The sequence below is a fragment of the Penicillium hispanicum genome, assembly GCF_028827665.1.
Source record: "Penicillium hispanicum strain IBT 35686 chromosome Unknown utg000001l_segment0_segment0, whole genome shotgun sequence".
Taxonomy (NCBI): domain Eukaryota; kingdom Fungi; phylum Ascomycota; class Eurotiomycetes; order Eurotiales; family Aspergillaceae; genus Penicillium; species Penicillium hispanicum.
Window position 1 is genome coordinate 1,654,927 of NW_026623193.1, and position 20,971 is coordinate 1,675,897.

General features: G+C 51.9%; 7 protein-coding genes across 7 annotated transcripts; 4 read left to right on the forward strand and 3 right to left on the reverse strand.

Moving 5' to 3' along the window:
• Positions 1–167: 167 nt before the first annotated feature.
• N7459_000684 (guanine nucleotide exchange factor SEC2) lies at positions 168–2,321 on the forward strand (the record flags this gene model as incomplete). The annotated part of the gene is made up of 1 exon (XM_056939869.1): positions 168–2,321. The coding sequence occupies one exon, from the start codon at positions 168–170 to the stop codon at positions 2,319–2,321; it is 2,154 nt and encodes a 717-aa protein (XP_056804149.1).
• Positions 2,322–3,490: 1,169 nt separating this feature from the next.
• On the reverse strand, positions 3,491–5,193 carry N7459_000685 (SURP domain-containing protein; the record flags this gene model as incomplete). The annotated part of the gene is made up of 3 exons (XM_056939870.1): positions 3,491–4,926; positions 4,995–5,048; positions 5,106–5,193. 3 exons carry the CDS (start codon positions 5,191–5,193, stop codon positions 3,491–3,493), a joined length of 1,578 nt encoding a protein of 525 aa, XP_056804150.1.
• An 808-nt stretch (positions 5,194–6,001) lies between these two features.
• Positions 6,002–9,072, forward strand: pmt1 (protein mannosyltransferase 1; the record flags this gene model as incomplete). The annotated part of the gene is made up of 5 exons (XM_056939871.1): positions 6,002–6,258; positions 6,323–6,612; positions 6,664–6,947; positions 7,007–8,473; positions 8,563–9,072. The coding sequence occupies 5 exons, from the start codon at positions 6,002–6,004 to the stop codon at positions 9,070–9,072; spliced, it is 2,808 nt and encodes a 935-aa protein (XP_056804151.1).
• A 490-nt stretch (positions 9,073–9,562) lies between these two features.
• N7459_000687 (uncharacterized protein) lies at positions 9,563–10,366 on the reverse strand (the record flags this gene model as incomplete). Its single annotated transcript, XM_056939872.1, has 4 exons — positions 9,563–9,613; positions 9,744–9,945; positions 10,119–10,162; positions 10,226–10,366. The coding sequence occupies 4 exons, from the start codon at positions 10,364–10,366 to the stop codon at positions 9,563–9,565; spliced, it is 438 nt and encodes a 145-aa protein (XP_056804152.1).
• A 605-nt stretch (positions 10,367–10,971) lies between these two features.
• On the forward strand, positions 10,972–12,917 carry erf2 (palmitoyltransferase ERF2; the record flags this gene model as incomplete). Its single annotated transcript, XM_056939873.1, has 3 exons — positions 10,972–11,957; positions 12,019–12,127; positions 12,183–12,917. The coding sequence occupies 3 exons, from the start codon at positions 10,972–10,974 to the stop codon at positions 12,915–12,917; spliced, it is 1,830 nt and encodes a 609-aa protein (XP_056804153.1).
• An 813-nt stretch (positions 12,918–13,730) lies between these two features.
• N7459_000689 (putative histone-lysine N-methyltransferase (Ash1)) lies at positions 13,731–16,347 on the forward strand (the record flags this gene model as incomplete). Its single annotated transcript, XM_056939874.1, has 4 exons — positions 13,731–14,874; positions 14,940–15,313; positions 15,364–15,563; positions 15,621–16,347. The coding sequence occupies 4 exons, from the start codon at positions 13,731–13,733 to the stop codon at positions 16,345–16,347; spliced, it is 2,445 nt and encodes an 814-aa protein (XP_056804154.1).
• A 936-nt stretch (positions 16,348–17,283) lies between these two features.
• Positions 17,284–20,792, reverse strand: N7459_000690 (uncharacterized protein; the record flags this gene model as incomplete). The annotated part of the gene is made up of 5 exons (XM_056939875.1): positions 17,284–19,477; positions 20,157–20,206; positions 20,265–20,327; positions 20,475–20,639; positions 20,742–20,792. The coding sequence occupies 5 exons, from the start codon at positions 20,790–20,792 to the stop codon at positions 17,284–17,286; spliced, it is 2,523 nt and encodes an 840-aa protein (XP_056804155.1).
• Between the last annotated feature and the right edge of the window lie 179 nt (positions 20,793–20,971).

The following is a 20,971-nucleotide window of genomic DNA, read 5'->3' on the forward strand; positions in this document are numbered from 1 at the left end:
GCCCTTCATATCACATTCCTTCGATGCCATCTACGCCACCCATCATGGCCGAGTAAGTCTTGGAACTCAAGACACCTTCTCGGCCCAGCCTGACGGCCACTAACATCCGGCGCAGTCTAATTGCATTTCAAACCTATCACCATAATAACCTCCGGCCGCCTTCCACCATGATTCCGCGCCACGCCCACAAGCGATCGCTTTCTTCCGAGCATCGAGCTCTCTCTCCCGATAAGACGGTTACTAGGGCCAAATCCACCACCGACCTCACCCAAGTCGTTTCCAAGACCAGCCACAACTCTCATCACCCGAACTTCGACGAAAGCAACTTCAGCACCTTGCGAGATCCACGATTGGCTGTCAGCTCAGATATTTCACCATCCACGTCATCGACCCATCACCCTGATTTGAGCAACGAGGTCGCAGCGCTCAGTGTGAAACTTATACAGGCCATCAACAATCAGACTACATTGGATGACGACCTAGTTGCCACGCGCCAGGAGCTTGAGGTCGCCCAGGGCAGAATTCAAGCCTTGGAGTTTCGGAATGACAAATATCGCCGAGACTTGGACGAGAAAGTCTACATCAAAAAGTCTGATGCAGACCGTGAGATTCTGCAATTGAAGACTGCGCTTGCAGAAGAAAGAGTACAGCGCGCGGCGGTCGAAAAGGGGAAGAAAGAAATTGAACAGGAGCTAGAGGCCCTTACGGCTGACCTATTTGAAGAAGCCAACAAGGTAAGTCTGTCTGCCGCGTTCCGTCAAAAGCTCGGTCTAACTCTATCTCAGATGGTAGCTGCAGCTAAGATTGACCGGGAGGTGGTCGAAAAGAAGAATGAACAACTACGATCGCAAATCAAAGACACGGAATTGCTCCTCGCATCGCATCAGGATCAGCTGGCTGAGCTCAAGTCAGTCATGCAAGGGATGAACATTTCCAAAGACGACCTAGATGCCCGCGCCAACGCTCCCACTGCGCCCCCTTCACCGGCCGCACCTCTGCCAACCACAGGGTCCAACAGACTAGAACCTGAAGCTGACCATGTTGCTACAACTGTATGTGACCCTGAAGATCTGGAGCCTGGCCCTTCATGCAACTTCCCCGACATGATTCGCATGGTCTGTCGCACCGATCTGCAGGCCTACGAAGATTTCCGGGAGCTATTGGTGCTCTCTCGAAGCTCCAAGCCTCCGAGTCGCGCGGGAAGCGGATCCTATGCGGGCTTGAATGTCATGAGCTTGGCAGGTTTTGGTAGTGGAGTATCTACATCGAATAATTCGTCCCCCACAAAGGGCATCACTCACTCGCCGAACGGTAGTCTTTCCTCACAAACTGGCTCGCATATTCCTCTCAAGGAGACTCGATTTTACAAGCGGGTTCTCATGGAAGATATCGAGCCCACATTGAGACTCGACCTGGCTCCTGGCATCTCATGGCTCACTCGACGTACTGTCCTTAGCAGCATTTGCGAGGGTAACCTCGTTGTGGAGCCGATGCCATTGACGACAAGAAAATACGAGTTCCCTTGCTCTGTCTGTGGTGAACGTCGACCGGGCGCTCATAATGAACGAACGCACCGTTTTCGAACATCCGACAGTGAAAATGCTCAGCGATATTCTCTGTGTATTCAGTGTCTAGAACGAGTTCGTTCATGCTGTGAATTTACGGGCTATCTGCGTCTGATTCTTGACGGACACCTCAAAGCGGGAGATGTTGATGAAGAAAAGGATGTCTGGGAAGAAACTGTCCGGCTCAGAGAGCGGATGTTCTGGTCGCGCATTGCAGGTGGCATCGTTCCCCTAGTCGGCCGGCCGGCAAGGTTTGGAATGGAGCCCAACGAAATGACACCTACCGACACCTCGGCCGAAAACGAGATCCTGCGACTTCATCAATCAAGCGACACCGATACTCAGCACGCGGTTGATGATACATCTGCAGGACCTGAGACCCTTCAGCATGCAGTGAAGACGGCCACAGTCGATTCCTCGGTCCCCGATGTTGAGGTGGCAAGGATCGCGACTCCTGAACCTCAAACCCCTGACAAATCAATTGCCGATGACCCTTCATCGGCGATCCCTCCAAGGAGATCCTCTGTCGACTCTGATCCTAGCGTCTACCAAGAAGCCTCTGGAAGTGTGGCAGCCGAACCTGCGGAGCCCGTCGTCGACCGTCTTCCTCTCGCTGATGGGAAAGAGGACACTGGCAAAGTCGCTGATGTGATTGCTGAAATTGTCGACCCGGCTACCCAGCAGCCTTCATCCCTTGATTCAAAAGACGCTATTCAAGACGCTCACGTAATAGCCAAAACTGAAACTCCGCCCTGACTACAATGACTGCATGGCATGCCATGGTTTCATGACCCGACTTAATGTATTATTCCCTTAGTGCTATTTGCACATATCTTGAGCGAACTTTGATAGACACCTGACGTGCCTTGGCAATGCTTTCTACGCCTTGAACTCTACGCCTTCTAACTGTTCCTCTTTGCATTCGTCTTTTTCGCATTCGATCTCCATCCTCCTTTCTGATCGAGATGCCACCTATATTCTGAACAGTTCTTCGCTGTATTAATATTATTACCCCCTTTCTATCCTGTCTACATTATTGTTCATCTTATTCTTTCATTTTGATCTTGATTTTCGTGGTCGTGCCGGTTACTTTACTTCGCTTGTATCGATTTACAGCCGTATTCAATCCAGTAATTTGCTTGGGTTGGAATGAACGCTTGATATATAACCGATGGCCTTTGTTGGCATTTCGAGGCTTCGTTGGCTCTGACTCTATTCTACGCCAATCGGTATACGGTGTAGCTTAGTGATGTTCATAGACGCGGGAGAAATAGTCCATGAAATGATGATATTCCAAGTTCCTAAATGGCATGATTCTATTTCTAGGCAGCCAAAAACTTATCTACAAGAGGCGTCCATGAAATACTCTTTGATGCCCTGGGGATGTCAGCATCTACATTGAGAGCTACTTGTCAGGCCTCTTCGCCAGATCTGCCTGGCGTCGAGTGGATTCTTGGCTTGGAGGATAGATGTAGACTGACAGGCTGCAAGGTCTGATAGCTCATGGAATGAGCAGATAGTCCAATGTGTGGGCGAAGACGCTATCCAGAACTGGATCGAAAACAGTTGACCTGCGAGCACACCAGAGGTGGCGTGGTCGCCGTCCAGCCAATGGGGAAGAAATAAAATTATATCCATGACTGACAGTATAGAGCGTGCGCCCGCGCGCGTTGGTCGTAGGTATCCGGAAGAAGTCGATGGCTCAAGCTGGTATGACCAAGACAGCGCTCACGAAAGATCATATTGTCGTCGAAATGATAGATATTAACTATACAACCGGCACACCGTCCAATTCCATTCCTAGATCTCCCCGAAGCAAGTACACGCCTTAAAACTCCAGATGTGCAATCATGAACGGGAATGAAGAGACTATGGGATTTTGTTGCAAGGTAAAAAGTATCGGCCTTGTCCAGCCTGACCGTGAATTATTGCTTGGCAAGTTGGTGAATGTGCCGTAGTTGATCCTCGATGTTCATACTTTGCGGATTAGGGGTACCGGCTGGTCCAACCGTTGGTGCCCCAGGTACACCAGGGGGTAGGGCACCCTTTGGTGGAGCACCGCCTACCGCCATGCGTTTACGGCGAGCCCCTTCCTCCGGGTCAAGATTGGGGGCAAGGGAAGAGTCGAACACGTCACTACGCTGACTGGCCAACCGTTTGAGATTATTGACAACATCGACAGTAGAGAGGTTGGTGGTAGCACTGCGCGACTCCGCCTTGGCGCGTTGTTCCTTCCAGCGCGGGTCAAGCAGCTCAATACGCATATGCTGATCCAGCTCTGCCACGGGAATCTGCTGGTGGCAGTTCGGACAAAGCGCAGTGGCACCGGTTGCTTGTTGCCGGCGAGCCTGAGCGCGGGGCACGTAATCTGAGCGAATGCGCATGGGTGGCTGGCCTGGGGGAGCAGGCACGGGGGATTGAGTACGTCGCTGTTCTTCAACCTGCGTCGCATTCGGATATCGTATGGTATGGTCCATTTCCGCAGGTGGCGGGTGCCGACCGTGGGCTTGTACAGGGTAAGGCGAGAAAGAGGGTTGTGGCACGAGAACCGGTTCGGGGACTGCTGGATAGGGATTGTAGTAGGTGGGAGCATCGAGGTCGGTAGGCATAGCCTCTTCAATGCGCAATGGATTAAGAGACATGGCAGCCTTCTGCTCGAGGGAGGCAGATTGTAGATCCGAGAGAGAAGTCGGCGGTGGTAGCTCTGTTTGCTCGTCGGTCTCGGTGAACATCACTGTCTCGACCACCACAAAGTCATGCCAGTCGATTTGTGCGTATTCGATACGCTCCTGTTCCTCTTGCTCTTCCTTCTTTTGCTTTTGCTGTTCCTGATACTTGACCCACTCCGAGCGCTGCTTGGCACGCTCCAGGACATGATATCTATTATTCACATTTTGTTCCAGCTCCGCAGTCCGGCGGTCCGCCGTAGTTGCATCATTGATTCCTCCAGAGCGCAGCAAAATAGTATACTGGTCGACTAGCCGGGTGAAAAATTGGTAGAGACTGTGCTGAGGCCGAAGAAATTCGAACTGGAAATTGCGCGCTTCTCGCTGCGAAAGAGCAGTCATAAATGCTTTGCCTCGCTTGGCGACGAACAATGCCGTCAACTTGACCACCTCCAGATCCTGTGCATTGATTATGGGCATGCGCGCAGAGAAATGAAATGCAGGTGGTTCTGGGGGGCCCTTGGGCTTCTCAGGCTCAGCGGCTTGAACGGCTTCGCCTGGTCGTCCTGCTGAGACAGAGGTTCCACGGCCCTCCTTGATTTCAGTGAGGCGCCATTGATAGAAGGGCGTGTAGGCATCACCGGCGTTCAGGAAGGAGAACTTGGGGTTATTCTTTTCCTTGTCGCGAACACGTTCTAGAAGGAAGAAAACGTGGGTGAGTGGTGAGTATACAGACAAATGAGAGGCCATGGATCAAACATACCTTCAAAGACAGGTCCATTTCGCGCGACGTAGCCAGCGGTCTTCTCGACGATAGCTAGATTGCAGGATCAGTCAATTTGTTCGTGCCACGCGATACCAGGAATCCACTCACCTCGAATATCCTTGGGAGGAAGCACCAAGCCCTCTGGGGGCTTGTTCATTTCCTCCGGAAGGGGGGTACTTCCGTTCGATGACTCCATGGCGAGGGTGAGGACGAAGGCACGAATGATGGCGAAGAGCAAGCCCTGGAGTCCCGATTTGGGCGAGTTGCTGACTGTACATGGGACACGGCGGCCACATGTGGCGGTGTAGCCAGTGGCGGTGCATCTGTGTTTGTTTCCTTTGTTTCTCAGTTTCCAACCGCGGAAGGTAAGGTTGTTTCCGGCTGCATGCAGTCATTATTACTCTTGTCACTAATCTATCAGCAAGTGGCAGAACAATACACCCGAGCCTCCGTAAAAACTACTTATAATGGCAGGGAATGAACCATTCGCTGGTTCTCGTAAGTACCTAGGAATTTCATAGTATCATAGTACCTCGACACGACACCACACTATGTACTACTAAGAGGCAGTACGACCAAGTACGTACTGGAGCCAGTCAGCCGACGGGGGCGGAAATCTTAAGGGGCCGTTTGGCGCTCACGTTGTCCTCCGCACGTCGATCTGGCCTCAAGTCGGTCTCGCACGCTTTCGTCCATTCTCTTGCCCGACTCTTTCTTTTGCTTTGTCTTCCCTGTCATGGGTTCTTCTTTTCCTTTAACCATCCACGATCATTAATCGCTCGCCTTCTGCGGTGACGGGCTGTTGAGAGCTCCGAAATTGAAGCTTTCAGCAGCTATTGTTTAACGCATTCAATTCTCCAAGTTTCTGCGATTGAATCGCTGTCCGACTAATTCTTTTTCACCACCTCTCCTCTTCGTGTTCCGGTCGCCTTGGCTCGACCTTCTGAATTGTCTAATCCCTGCGACCTTGATTCCTTCGCGCCTTCGAGGACGCTCGACCGACAATGGGTCAGAAGTCGAAAGACACGCTGGCTGTCCGGCCTCAAAGCCGCGGTCGGCGCTCTCCCAGCCGGTCACCCAAGCCCAAGGATCACAAGTCGACCAATGTCACCACTTATGCCTCTGTGGGAGTCAAGAATTATGATATTCTCAATCTCCCGCTTTCCGATTACAAACTGCTGATTTTGGTGACGCTGGTTGCCGCGGCCGTGCGCCTGTTCCGCATCTACCAGCCTACCAGCGTTGTCTTTGATGAAGTCCAGTGCGTTTCTTGCCAATCTCCTTTCAAGAATGTGCAATTGCTGACGATATGTGCCTCGGTTTAGTTTCGGAGGCTTCGCGACGAAATATATCAAGGGGAAATTTTTTATGGATGTACACCCACCGCTCGCCAAATTACTGATCACGCTGGCTGGTTGGCTAGCTGGTTTCGACGGCGAGTTTGATTTCAAGGATATTGGCAAGGACTATGTGATCGCCGGCGTTCCCTATGTGGCCATGCGCATGTTGCCCGCCATACTGGGCGTACTCACGGTTCCCTTGATGTTTCTGACGCTCAAGGTCACTGGGTGCCGAACCTCCACCGCAGTATTTGGTTCTGGACTAGTTATCTTCGGTAGGACCTCGACCTCTTGTTTCCTGCAGGCCTGATCTAACACCGATTTAGATAATGCACTGACCACTCAATCCCGGCTGATTCTTTTGGACTCTCCACTGGTCTTCTTCACCGCTCTAACGGCTTTGTCCTTCAGCTGCTTCACCAACCAACAGGAATTGGGACCCTCTTACGCCTTCCGTGGCCCTTGGTGGTTTTGGCTCGCTGCTACCGGAGTCTCACTGGGGGCCACTCTCAGCACCAAATGGGTCGGTCTCTTCACCATGGCCTGGGTTGGATCCCTCACAGTGCTCCAACTATGGGTGTTGCTTGGCGATAGCAAAACTGTCACTCCGGTGGGTTTCCATCGTTTTCTAACTAAATCGGAATCGGAGACTAACATGAGAGGATCTAGCGCTTATGGTTTAAGCATTTCTTTTCTCGGGCCTTCTGTCTTATCGTGATCCCTGTCGCATTCTATATGGCTATGTTTGCCATCCACTTCATCTGCTTGGTCAACCCGGGCGAAGGAGATGGTTTCATGTCTTCGGAGTTCCAGGCCACCTTGAACTCGAAGGCGATGCAAGATGTTCCTGCCGATGTTTCTTTCGGTTCCAGAATCAGCCTCCGTCACTTGAATACCCAGGGTGGCTACCTCCACTCGCATAACCATATGTTCCCAACTGGCAGCAAGCAACAGCAAATCACGCTCTATCCTCACAAGGATGACAACAACCTCTTCATTGTGGAGAACCAAACCCAGCCATTGGGTCCGTATGGAGAGGTTGAAGGACCATATGCGTGGGACAACCTGACCGCGAGCGACAACTATATCGAAGATGGAGCCATCATCCGCCTTTACCACGCGATGACTCACCGTCGAGTTCACTCGCACGACGAACGCCCACCGGTGACTGAGGCTGATTGGCAATTCGAGGTTTCTGCCTATGGATACGAAGGCTTTGCTGGTGACGCCAACGACCTGTTTAAGGTTGAGATTGTGAGATCTATGTCTGACGGCGAGGACGCCAAGAAGCGACTACGCACTATTCGGACCAAGTTCAAACTTGTGCACATCATGACTGGCTGTGTCCTGTTCTCCCATAAAGTCAAACTTCCTGACTGGGGATATGAGCAGCAGGAAGTTACTTGTGCTCGTGGTGGTACTCTGCCCAACAGTGTTTGGTACATCGAATCCAACAACCATCCGCAGTTGCCTGCCAATGCCGAGAGAGTGAACTACCGTAACCCCGGCTTCCTTGGTAAGTTCTGGGAACTACAAAAGGTTATGTGGACCACCAACGCCGGTCTGGTCGAGTCGCATGCCTGGGATTCTCGCCCACCGTCATGGCCGACTCTGCTCCGTGGTATCAACTTCTGGGGTAAGGACCATCGACAAGTTTACCTTCTGGGCAATCCAATGATTTGGTGGACGTCCACCGTGGCCATTGGTATCTACTTCATCTTCAAGGGCATCTCAATTCTGCGGTGGCAGCGAAGCTGTGGTGACTACAAACATCTCTCGTTCAAACGCTTCGACTACGAGGTGGGCACCAGTGTTCTGGCCTGGGCTTTCCACTACTTCCCCTTCTACCTCATGGCTCGACAGCTCTTCTTGCACCATTACCTCCCAGCTCTCTACTTTGCCATAATGGTGCTCTGCCAGGAGTTTGACTTTGTCACAAGTCGGATCAAGAGTTTGGGACTTGCGTCGAAACCCACCATGGGTAAGGCTCTGATGGCCATCTTTCTAGTGCTCAGTGTTGTGGTGTTTACCCTTTATTCTCCCCTCATCTACGGTAATCCCTGGACACAGGATGCTTGCAACAAAGTTAAGCTCCTGAGTTCCTGGGACTTTGATTGCAATACCTTCCATACCGACGTAAGTGTTCCAGAGTGGAGACCCCCCCGTCGGGGATATTAAGGATCTCAAGCATCCCATGGCTGATACGGACAATGAAACAACAACAGCTGAGCGATTATGTGACCGAATTCTCCACTCTGAACCAAGCTCTTCCGACCGAGACCACCCACCGCCCCCCGCCGGCTGAGCAGGCACAGTTCCAACAACAAGTTGCAGCTCTCGAAGACGAACAGGATGAGGCGGCCGTCACTTCTCCCAAGCTGGCCGGCTCCGTGGCCCGCGTCGAATATCGTGACCAGCTTGGGAACGTTCTCCCAGAGGATCTTGTCGCCTCACTCCGCGCGGAGGGTAAAGTGAAGTTCGAAACCCGTTTTGAGTCGCAATCCCGTCTTGAGAATGCGCAGGAAATTCCTATCATCGATGGCAAGCTTGCTCCCCCGCATGCACCTCCGCACCCCGACATAGAGGGCCAAAACCCCGAGACTGGTGGTAAGCCGGAGGATTCGGTGCCGCCCGAGAGCCCTGCATCCATTGCGCAGGGCAATGAGCGTTCTGCTGAGAAGCCTAGCTCCTTGGAGGCGAAGCCTGCCAGCGAAGGTAATGAAGCTACTAAATAATGGCTGAATTGGGACTGCGAAAGATAGATTGGAGGTTGGTCCAAACTTCACACCATGTATCATGAAACCGAATAACAGTTTTTTCTTCAATCGTGATGATTTGCTTCTGGGGATCGATCATCATTCAAGTGTCATATAAGCATTCCTCTTTACCATCTATTCAAAGTTCGGGCGGTTGTCGGGTTGAGGGAAGATCCATTTCCTGAAGGCTCGGGTCTATGGAATCGAACCATGGCCTTGCACGCACATATCTACAATAATGGTAACGTCCGATGAAAGGCGGACACCAACCAGAATGTATAAAGAACTGATTTCCAATTGACTCTTTATCTGAACACCGGCACTATGCACAAGTCTCCGGTGATCGCAATGACAAGTCCGCACGCTTTCTTCCCGCCCACCTTTCAACATGGTCTTAGTATACAGCAGCCAGCTGCGGAAGCGGCGGTTCGCACTCGCATGATCGTTCTAAGAGCTCGTCTAGAACCATCTAGTAATCCCACTCTTCCTTGCCGTACTTGTTGAATTTCTCGTGGAGGTCCTGTAGGACGAAGTAGTCAGCAAATTACAAACCGTACGACTTCTGGCCAAGTTTGCGCGCATCGCCTCAATACGCAATTAAAAAGGAAAGTTGTCAAGGACGGCACAACGCTGAGCGGGGGTTGGCGTACCTCGGGAAGGGTAACATTTGGGACGATAACGGTGTTCATGGCGCTGGGGGCAGCACGAAGAGGCTGGTTCTTGTCGCCATGGGGATGATACTGATATTTGTAGATCTTCCCATCCTCGGATGTGTTGTTCCAGGGCATAGCACTTTCGCCAATGCGGACGTTGCTCTCAGAGTTGACTGAGGTAGGCTTGGACCCGAAGTACCTAAATTATCGTGAACCGCCTGGTTAACTGATTGCAATGTTGAGTCATTCGAGTCGAAATACTTCCGGAATAAGCTTGTTTGTCGAGGTGTGCATTCGGGAGAAGCAGCGACATTGCCTCTCACAAACAAGCGATATAGGGATCATATGAGAGGTTGGGAAGCGGATACTCACCAACCAGCGATCAGGAAGGCACCAGACATGACACCAAGGAGAACCTAAAGTGTCAATTGTTAACATTAAAGTTCTGAGGTCAGTCAATGCCAGTTAGAATATCGTACGTAAAGCTCGGGGTCACGCTTGGGGGCCTTGTCGAGGCTGGCCTCCTCGACCTTGGAGGTCATGAAGCGGCGCGGGGGAGCACGGAAAACGGTCTGGCGAGCCAGAGCCCGGCGAGTAGCCAGAGCAGCAATGGAGGACATGGTTTCAGCAGTGCGTGCGTGGATAGGGAATTCGCAAAGGACTGGAGACGGGGCGTGAGAGAACCGTGAACATCGGATGATGTTGGAATGACACGTGATCCGAATGGGTGAGTCAGCGCCCCTTCGAGCTTGCCAATTTGTTGGATCGCAACGGGCTTGACCTATGATTGTGTCATTCCGCCTCGACTCGGGCGGACATTCCTACGGTTGTTCAGTGGGCTGTGATGTAATTTGCCTCCATCGATTGTTACTCTCTGTCATCGTTGTCGATGCTGCAGGTGGGTGCCTCTATTGTCTTCAACTCGATCAGGGGCTTGGTCTGCTCCCCCGGATTCTGGATTCGACGCGTCAAGGATGCAATCGCAAAAGGAGAGATGTATAGCTAACATGCTTACAGGCCATCGGTTTTTCTTTAATACAGTCTCTCATTCAATTCCGATTTCATCTAATCGTCGCTCTTTTTCTCACTGCTTCGATCAGCGACAACTGTCAACATTATCCTACAGTCTCTTCCCGATTCGCCTCTGCCACTAGCTCTTGTCGTCTTGAAATAATGATAGCACGAGTTGCCTTGAAGCAAATCTGAACATTTGTCTTCCAGAATTATGGCAAACTCGGCAGATCGCCCCGGCACCGGTGACGAGAACCCGCCCCGCGGACAGCAACATGTGCTGGGAATCCCTCGGCCTCCCTCTGTGGGAGGAATATCATCCCGAGTCACAGATATGACCTCAGAAGATGGGGAACACTCGCCATCGTTTACATCGCCACCGCCCTCACTTCAACCGCGTTCCTCGGTCTCAAGGCGTGGTCCGCCTCCAACCCGAAATTCAGTTGCTGCATCAAGCCAAGTGACGAGCAGGCCTGGGAGTTCAGGCAGCCGGCTAAGCCGGAGCCATATTCCGTCCTTGACGGCACAGGCATTTTTTCGGCCAATGAGTTCGCAAAGGCTGCAGGCACACCGAGGAGGCCGGCCCATGACCAAAGGGACGGTGTCCTCAGCCGACGACTGGACAGACCAAGCGAGTCAGAATCGGCGAAGTCTGATATCTAACAACACGCTCCCACCAGGATCGCAACCTCCTATGGATATGGAAGTCCCGCCGTCGCGCGGCACCGAATTCACGGACCCCATCATCTCTGACCGCAATACATCCAATGCCAGCCCTACGGGTAATACGACAATTCGAAGTCTCGGCGAGAGTGTCAGGCTTCTCCATGACCGAGATCAGAAGATTTGGCCTCGCCCCGGCCACTTGACTCTCAGTACGAAACACAGTGCACATACCGCGCAAGACATACCTCCAAGGTCGCCGCTTTCCTTCCTGTCATTGCAAAACAACCGATCTTCACAGCACAATCATGACGCACATAGTCATGACAGACTGTCCTCGGCTGGTTCGTCCCCGAGACCTATGGATGTCGAAAAGCAACAGTTGCAGAAATTTGGCTGGGGCAAAAATTATGAATACTTCACCGGCAACACGCTCTTTTGTGGCGGCGGACGGTTTCAAAATGCCAGGGACAAGCCCATTAACATTCTAACCGGATTACTGGTGGTGGTTCCCTCGGCCCTCTTTTTTGCATTTTCGTATGAAACCTCTTTCCAGTTGAAACAAATTTCTCCAGTTGGTCTCTAACCAGTGATCCAGGGCTCCTTGGTTATGGCACAATGTCTCTCCTGCCATTCCAATTTTATTCGCATACGTTTTTTACATTTGTTCCTCATCATTTGTGCACGCCTCCGTTGTTGATCCTGGGGTATGTGGTTATCTACCAATATCCTCACTCATCCCACTAATGAAACATGCTCTAGATCATGCCTCGGAATATCCATATCATGCCTCCCCCAAACCCTTCGGATGATCCGCTGTCTCTTGGTCCACCGACGAATGACTGGGTTATGGTCAAACTTGCCACTTCCGAAGTAGCTGCTATGGATGTGCCTGTGAAATACTGCAAGACCTGTAACATTTGGCGGCCTCCTCGATGCTACCACTGCCGTGTTTGCGACAATTGCGTGGAAACGCTCGATCATCATTGCGTCTGGCTCAACAACTGTGTTGGACGACGTAACTACCGCTATTTCTTTGCCTTTGTGAGCTCGGGCACGATCCTCGCGCTCTTTTTGATCGGTGCCAGTCTCTCCCACATCCTGGTCTACATGTCACGCGAGGGCGTGCCTTTTGACGCGGCGATTTCGAAGTGGAGAGTACCGTGGGCCATGGTAATCTACGGCGCCATTGCAGTGCCATACCCGGCATCGCTCTGGGTGTATCACCTATTTCTTGTTGGCCGCGGTGAGACCACAAGAGAGTACCTAAATTCTCACAAATTTGCCAAAGCTGATCGTCACCGACCCTTCACACAAGGCAATATTGTGAAGAACTGGATCACGGTCCTTGGGCGACCTCGTCCGCCCACCTACATGCAGTTCAAGCGGCCCTATGAAGAAGGCGATCAACGCTTGGCCATGCAAAAGCGCAAATATCTCGTCCGCGACGTCGAATCCCAGGCGGGCATCGAGATGCACGGTGTTGGTCACCATTAACAGGGCTGAACATTGCTATAAAAGTCACTTCCACATGCTTACCTCAATTCCCTGCTACGACCTGCGAAGACGACGATATGACTTTCCATTTCTGATCCCATCTGACTCATCTTTTCTTTCTGGAAATACCTCCCCCATCTTACAACTTTTTAATGGCTATATCCATACCCTTGCCTCGAGCACAGGGCTCTGTGTCCTGGAGTTTTTTCTTTGTCCTGAACCTACCACTTTTTCCTGATCTTTAATTTTCCAAAACTGACAGCTAAGCTCGGGAATTCGACGTCCCTCTTCTCTTCTTTTCTCTTCTCGTTTCTTGTCTCCCCTTTGTTTCTTTAGGTCTCTGTTCCTGTCTCATGAGCAGTCCGTGTATCAATTGAACATTACCGCCGTTGAATATATTGTATCATTAGCGAAATGGCACTCGTTAATCGGGTCCAGCGAATACCGAACCTCAAAGCATGTGTAGAATCGTCCCGCAGGGGGGCGTGAGGTACGAGGAATCTGGACATTCCAAAACGGAGCACCTAGGATCTTCATGTCATACACGTTCCCCCCCCCCCCTTTCTTCCCTTACTTGATTTTCGGCAAATCCACCTGTGTTGCGTTGTGCGGGTTGAGGCGGGTAAGTGTTGATGTTGCACGCGTCAGACATCCCATCGCCCTAAATTGATAAGAGGCGCGCGGGTGCTGATCCTCCAACCTTTCCCACCCCTGATATCTCCCGACTTGCACGCACGTCCGTCCCGAGACGGACGACTGTACACCAAACGGGAATTGTCTTCCTCTCCTTCCGCCTGATCATTCCGTTTCAGCATGGCGCGCCGTACCTCCCGCCTGTCCGCATCCGTGTCCGCGACTCCCGTGCTCGCTGACGTTCCTACTCATGAGACCCCCGACGCTACGAGTCTCGATGTCCCCGAACAACTCCTCACGCCAGAGAACAGCCGATCTGAAACATCAAGCAACAATGAGAACGCGTTGGCAGAGGACAAATCCATCACCCGGCGAAGATCAACACGTGTGGTACGCGCCTCTCTGCAGGCCGCTGAGTCGCTTGAGACCACTCCAATCGACAAGGATGAGACTACAGCCTCATCTAGCCAAGTATATGTTGAAAGTCTTGCCAACGCCAAGCGTTCGCGCTCTTCGCTACGGCACAGCATTGCAGTGATGGAATCATCTTTGTGGAACGGCGCGGCTGTTCCGACAGATGATATTCTGGCCGATGGCCACGCAATACCCCCCAACACGCCTCTCTCAAACTCTTCGCAAGAGTCTCAGATGGGGGACCTGTCTACCTCCCTCCAACAACGAGCCCTCCGAAAACGCATGGGAAGGGCCTTGGCCAAGGATGAAGCAGACAACGGCGAAGCGACACCCAAGAAAAATAGTTCTGATCAATCACGACGGCGCTCAGCACGCCTGAACATTGTGGATAAAGCCACGAATTTGTTGGATCGAGCCAACAGTGTTCTGGGAAAACGATCAAGGGACTTGGGTAAAGCCGGGAGAGATATTGGTCGCCGTGCTAGTCTCCGACCTCGACGTGTCGCATTGCCGGCGAAAGAGACCGCCTCAGCTACTACGGAGCCGGCACCAAAGAAGCGGCGGGTTTCCGAGAATTATTTGACGAACCGTCAGCCTAAGGATGTTTCTCCTGAGGAAGAACCGACGCCTCCGCCTCCGCCTCCGCCTCCACGCTATAAGCCCAAGATTTGGTTGACCCATGGGTTATATACGGGTCAGGAACCCTCAAACTCGCCTCCTAAGCAACGAAAGAGTAAGAATTCAGCCAAGACCAGCACCGGGCCCATGCAACGACGCATTCTCCCCATGCCTATGTTTGCTGGTTCCCGACTTGTGAAGAATGGCAGGGATTACAAGCTCCCATTTGACATCTTCTCGCCGCTTCCCCCTGGCCAACCCAAACCGGACGAGTGGCGGAAGACCAACAAGAGTGAGTGGGTGTTTTTCTTAAGTGTCTGCCTATTCTCGGTCCTGACTAACGGTGTTGTCATTCAGATGTTTTTGTGGGCGATGCTGCCAGTGAGTGGAAAGCTAACAAGAACTTGGAGCTCTCTACTTGCATGTGCTTTGAAGAAACAGGCTGCGACGAGAACTGTCAAAACCGCTATATGTTCTACGAGTGTGACAACGGCAACTGTAGACTGGGTCCAGAGTGTGGTAACCGCAACTTCAATGAGCTCAAACACCGAACCAAGGCCGGCGGAAAGTACAATATAGGTGTTGAGGTCATTAAGACTCCAGATCGAGGTTATGGCGTCCGAAGTAATCGCACCTTTGAGCCGAACCAGATTATTGTGGAGTACACAGGAGAGATTATCACCCAGTGGGAGTGTGAGAAGAGAATGCGAACCGTGTACAAGAACAATGATGTGAGTGTCATTTTCCAAACTCTGCTTTCATGGCTGACTTGGGAAACTAGTGCTACTATTTGATGTATTTTGATCAGAATATGATCATCGACGCCACCCGAGGATCTATTGCTCGCTTTGTCAACCACTCTTGTGAGCCCAATTGCCGGATGGAGAAGTGGACTGTTGCTGGGAAGCCGCGCATGGCTCTCTTTGCGGGAGATCGTGGGGTCATGACGGGGGAGGAGCTGAGCTATGACTACAATTTCGAGTGAGTTTGCTTTTCAACTACTTCATCTCTGACCCCATTGCTGATCATTTGTATCAGCCCATATTCCAACAAGAATGTCCAGCAGTGTCGCTGTGGATCAGAGAATTGTCGCGGCGTACTTGGTCCTCGACCAAAGGATAAAGATCAACGGCTCAAGGCAGAAGCTGCCACAAATGGCCTCGGGAAGATAAAAACCACCGCTAGAAAACGAAAGCGTGATGATGCGACGCAGGGTACTCTGGCGCCCCAAGGCAAGAAGCGCAAGCTCTTGAAATCAAATTCGATCAAAGCTGGTGTGCAGAAGGCTGTAGCTAAAGCCAGCACTGCACGTGGGAAGACGGCAACTAAAAAGACCGCCACCGCTTCAACAGTCGGTAGTAAGGCTCATGTTAAGCCTGATACGAAGAAAAAGGTCAAGTTGCCGACTGTCAAAGCACCAAGCAGAGTCAAGGCTAGCGTTCGCGGTCCCCGTCAAGGTGCAAAATCCACCAAATCGACCTCATCCTCGCCGTTAAAGAAGGCAACTCAACCTAAGCGTGGATCTGTCGAAACCAAGAAACAAACATCCATGGCTGCCGGTAAGTCTTCTGGGAGTCAGGACTCGCAGTCGCCTTCAAAACCCAAAGAGCCTCGCACCAAGATCCCAGCAAAGGCTAGAAAGCCTGCTTCGAATACCAAAATCCCTGTAAAGACAGCGGGGAACTCCAAGGCCCGCAGTCTGAGCAGCAGCGTCAACAGTGCAGCCCGTGGTGTGGCTCACAGAATAAAGGGAATGAAGAAGTAATATCTTCAATCTGTAGCAATCCTGTCATCGATGGCGACCCTGTTTGTCTCAGCTTTGGTCTACAAACTAGTTGACAGCTTGTGACTTCACAGCCATGGGCACCTGAAGGCCATCGGAACAGGATTTTCTTTCACCAGCTACGCTGTTTTATATGTTCCGTTCATTGGACTGAGGTCCACATCACTACCAAGTCAGCCAGTTCCTACCTACTTGATTGCAGCAGGGCAAGGCTACCCTTCTTGGTTCCAACTTGCCAACTTCGCCATTTATCATTCCACCTACAGTACTTTTGTACGCCCATTTCCCTTCCGATACAGGCCGGTGAACCCCAGCTTTTCTTGCAGTTTTTCGAGGTCATTCTGGCTTATTTTTCATCTTGCGCCGTAGCTAATTCCTCGAAAGACATTGCCCTGGCTGTGCCTTTAACTAGCATACCAGGTTGCATCTTGCTCAAGCCTCGATTATTGATTGGTCACTCTTCCATCTTGGCTCGGTTGTGTTGCTTCAATCAACTTTCTTCCACATTTCTCTGCTTGTTTCACTTCACCTTTTCTTCATGAGTTCTTGGCCTTTTATTAAAACCGAAGCGATGTTGCTCGGGGTTGTTCGCTTGGTGCCTTCAATGTGATTGTTGATGGACGTGGTTGGCTTATGTGGTTCATTGGATGGATGACCTTGAAATCGACACCTTTGTGGCCCTTTGAAGTGCGCCAGTTGTTTACATCTCGGGGCGTCCTTGGAAACTTCCTAATATCAAGCGCGGTAGACTGTCAACGTCGGTTCAATATTTCTACATAACCGCATCGTGAGGCGCAACACGGAAAGCACTGTCCATGGAGGAGCCCCCGTTCGCAGATTAGCATATGTTCCATAAATCCTTGCAAACATGACCAGGTCCCAGAAATCAGAATAGTTGTACATTGAAGACTACCCCGACTACGGAGCAGGAGCCTGAGGATTCGGCTGAGGTCCATCTCTCTTTCCCTCGGGAGCAGGTTCTCCTGCGGGCCGAGCTTCGGAATCTGATAATATCAGTCCCTCGCTGGTCTCGTCCGATGTCAGCGCTTGCTCTGGTTTACTATCTGGAGCAGAGGGTGCCGCGGGGACATCAGCGAGACTGGCCGGTTTTTCTGGTACTGTCGCTGGGGCGGCGGGCTCGGTAGTCTCAGTAGCACCAAAGTCTGGTTCACCTGATTCGGGTCGAATAGGAGAAATGGGTTTTGGAGATTGAGCGTTAGAATCTTCCGCTGGTACTGGTTCTGGCTGAGGCTCTGGCGCTGCAGGTGTATCGCCCATTCCCGAATCTCCCTTGGTTTCCGTAGGGTCGGGGCCTGTCTCAAGGGAGTTGGAAGCATCTGTTCCTTTGATCCCGGCAACTGTAGAAGAATGAGTCTGCTCAGGTTCAACAGAGGGTGATGCTGCAGAGGCAGGCTCTTGAGCGGACACCTTGGGTTTCTCTGTCTCTTCTGACTGCTCTCTAAGGGGCTGTTCCAGTGCCGACTGCGTCGAGTCCTCTGCAGGTGTTGCTTCAGCGGGCTTTTCGGGGCTGGCTGATTCCAGGGTAGGCTCAATATTATTGCTGGACTGGAGTTCTGTGTTGACTTGACTTGTAGCAAGGTCAGTCTCAGTCTTGTGGACTGATGGCTTGGTCACAACAGACGCGACTGCGGGGTCTGCCTGAGTGGCTGGGGAAGCTTCCGGGGCGGGGGACTCTTCTTTAGGCCCTGACTTCATTTCTATTGTCGTTTCGGAAATCTCAGGAGCAGTAGGTGGCAGTTGCTCGGATGGCCCGGTTTCACCACTCTGCGTTTTGAGATCCGCCGGGGGTTCAGCCGTTGACTTTGACTCTTCAGGCTTCACTGCGGGAGAATCCAACGTAACAGAAGTAGCGGTATCAGCTTCATTCGGAGAGGGGTTGGTTTGTGACCCTGATGGCGCCTGGGGGAGACCTTCTGGCCCGGTCACAGACGAAGATTCTGGGCCTGATGGCTGGGTCTCGGCGGAAAGATCTGTCATATCAACATCCTTTGTGTCATCGGCTGATGAGTCGACTGCATGATGGTCCGTAGATTCGGTGCCAGATGGAGGCTGAGATATTTCAGGGGTCTTTGCATCTAACATGGATTCATCTCCCCCGTCGCTTTCATCTCCTTCTTCGCCGTAATCTTCCTCGTCGTCTTGGGCAGACTGGTCGATGGACATTTGGGAGCCTTCTTGTCCTTCATTCGCACTGTCCGCGCCGCCAGTGCCTTCTAGGGCCACGTTGTGGACAGTGGCCGCATCGGCTCCTTCTCCAGGCGCAAACATGACCTTCTTCTTCCTACCTTTGCCAATCCCCTTGCCCTTTCGCTTGGGAGGAGGAGGCCGTCGCTTGGGGGGTGTCATCACCGAGGCTGAGCTGGCTTCAGCAACAACCACACCCTCGGAGTTGACGATTCCAACGCCCTCTACTATAGTTCCCGGTGCTGGCGTCTCGGAGTTGACAGTTACATCATTTTGCTCCGCAATGGTCTGGACATCTCCGGTAACTTCGCCTTCAATCCGATGCCCTTCAGGGACCCAAGCCTCGTATATAGAGATATTTCCGTTTTGAGGATCGACTTTCTTGAACTTGGTTCTCCTCATGGGACCCGGCGTAGCCCCGGAGCTTCCATCACCAGATGTGCCACCGCCGTACAGCGAATGCAATCCCGAACGTCGCTTCGCCAAGAACTCCGCTTCTGCGGGCTCCAAATGCTTCGGGAGTGTCATCCACTTGCGGCTCGTGAAGCTGCGATCCGCCATGTGAGCGCCAGCTCCAGCTTGGTCCTCCGCATCAGCACCCTCCTTTTCAGTCTCCTCATTGGAGCGGCCACTGGACCGGATGTAGATGCAACCTGCTCGTGCTGCGCGCAGGAGAGCGCGACTGATAGGGGGCAAGAGCTGGCTGTCGCGCGGCATCTGCAGTTCGGGGAGTCCCGTGCCCCCGCCAGGACCCTGCACGCTGAGGTCCTGGTCATCAGTTTTGGGAACCTGCGTGTGGATGTGTGGTTGACGAGACCAGCGACGGACTGGCAATCCCTCAAAGACATCGTGATCGATTTGGCCGGTTCGGGAGCGCGTGTCGAGATGCCGCCCCGAGCGCGAAGATCTGAACTGCGCATGGAATTAGTAACTGATCCTTCTTCAGTATGAGGTATCTCATCTCCTCAAATTCCCACAATCTTGCGGGAGCTCTTGCAAAAGGAGGGTACGCGACCATCGCGGTTGCGGCAGAGACATACAGTCGACGGCATGGTAAGCGGCGCAGTGGTCGTTCGCCACCACAGTAGACCAAAAAGAGATGTTGTCGATGGGCAGTAAGATACCAATGGATAATTGAGATGATCTTGGGGGTATGGGCATGGATGGGCAGGTGGCACTTTGTAGCAGTTGGTCCATCGCGTTGCGAAACGGCGCAGGATCTCGCTGTAAGGGGATGTCACGTGATGTTCTCTCACTGCACCTTCTCTACATCTCAGCGGGCAAATATGGCTACGACGTACCTACAATCATACAAAATACACACAGCATGCAGAGAGTATAGTCGGGTTGTTCTATTCTGGTCGCCACAAGGAAATTTTGCACACAGAATGCGTCTGCAGTATAATACAGGAGAAGTGAATCAAGTTCATTAGGCTTGTTGCCATTGTCATTGACAAATGGATTTCAGCGCGGTGAATAGGCAGCAGTTATTCCAATCCAGGACACCTAATATGATTAATCCCAACTATGATGGATTAGCAAGGGTGATTGAGAATGCGACATATCAGATGGAAGCAGAGGCATACCCAGTATCCTTCTGACGAACAATCTCGCCCTGTTCGCCAGTTTCCTTTCCCTGTGGCAAGATATATCAGTTAGGTGATGATGCTGAAGTATGAGCGAGGGGTGCCTACAGTCTTCTGGCCCTCTACCACTAGTTTATCCAGTTGATAAAACTGGCTGATAACGGTTTGTCGCTGCCACATAGGTTAGCTTCCCTGAATTCCGGCTCGGCTGTTCCAGAGGAGATTCTTAGGTGTCTAGGGGTGCAGGTGCTGTACATCTTGATAGTCACCTGGCTACCACCCAAAGACCTATATCGTTCAAGCAAATCGAGCACTGACCTTCAACAGACGCAGATTCTGCAGCCCCTCCTGAACCAGTTCCTGTATCCGACGCTCCTCTGTTTCCGTCTGGTGCTCTCGGAACGAGTCACGCGTTTTCCGACGGGCATATTCGCGGAAGTTGTAGTTCGAGAACTGTGATGATTGTCGCAGCAGGGAGCGGAACTGTCCACACAGGCATCCATATTAGTGGGCTTCAACAAGACTTGACTGCAATTTGGAATCCAAGAGCCGTATATAGTGTCATCAGAGCCCTGCATGACGTACCAAAGACCGCGCCTGAAAGGCAGTATTGCGGTGGAATGTTGCCACAGACATTGTGGGAGGTTGAGAGACAAATAGAAAGGAGTAAGACAACGAGACTGAGGGAGAAGAACAAGAGAGATAAGACTGCCGGGAAAGTGCAAGACTCTTGATCTAGTCTGATTCCTGAGTGACTGTGATTGCGTCGACAGTCACCACACTTGCAGTCAGTTAAACACTGCAAACTATAGTGG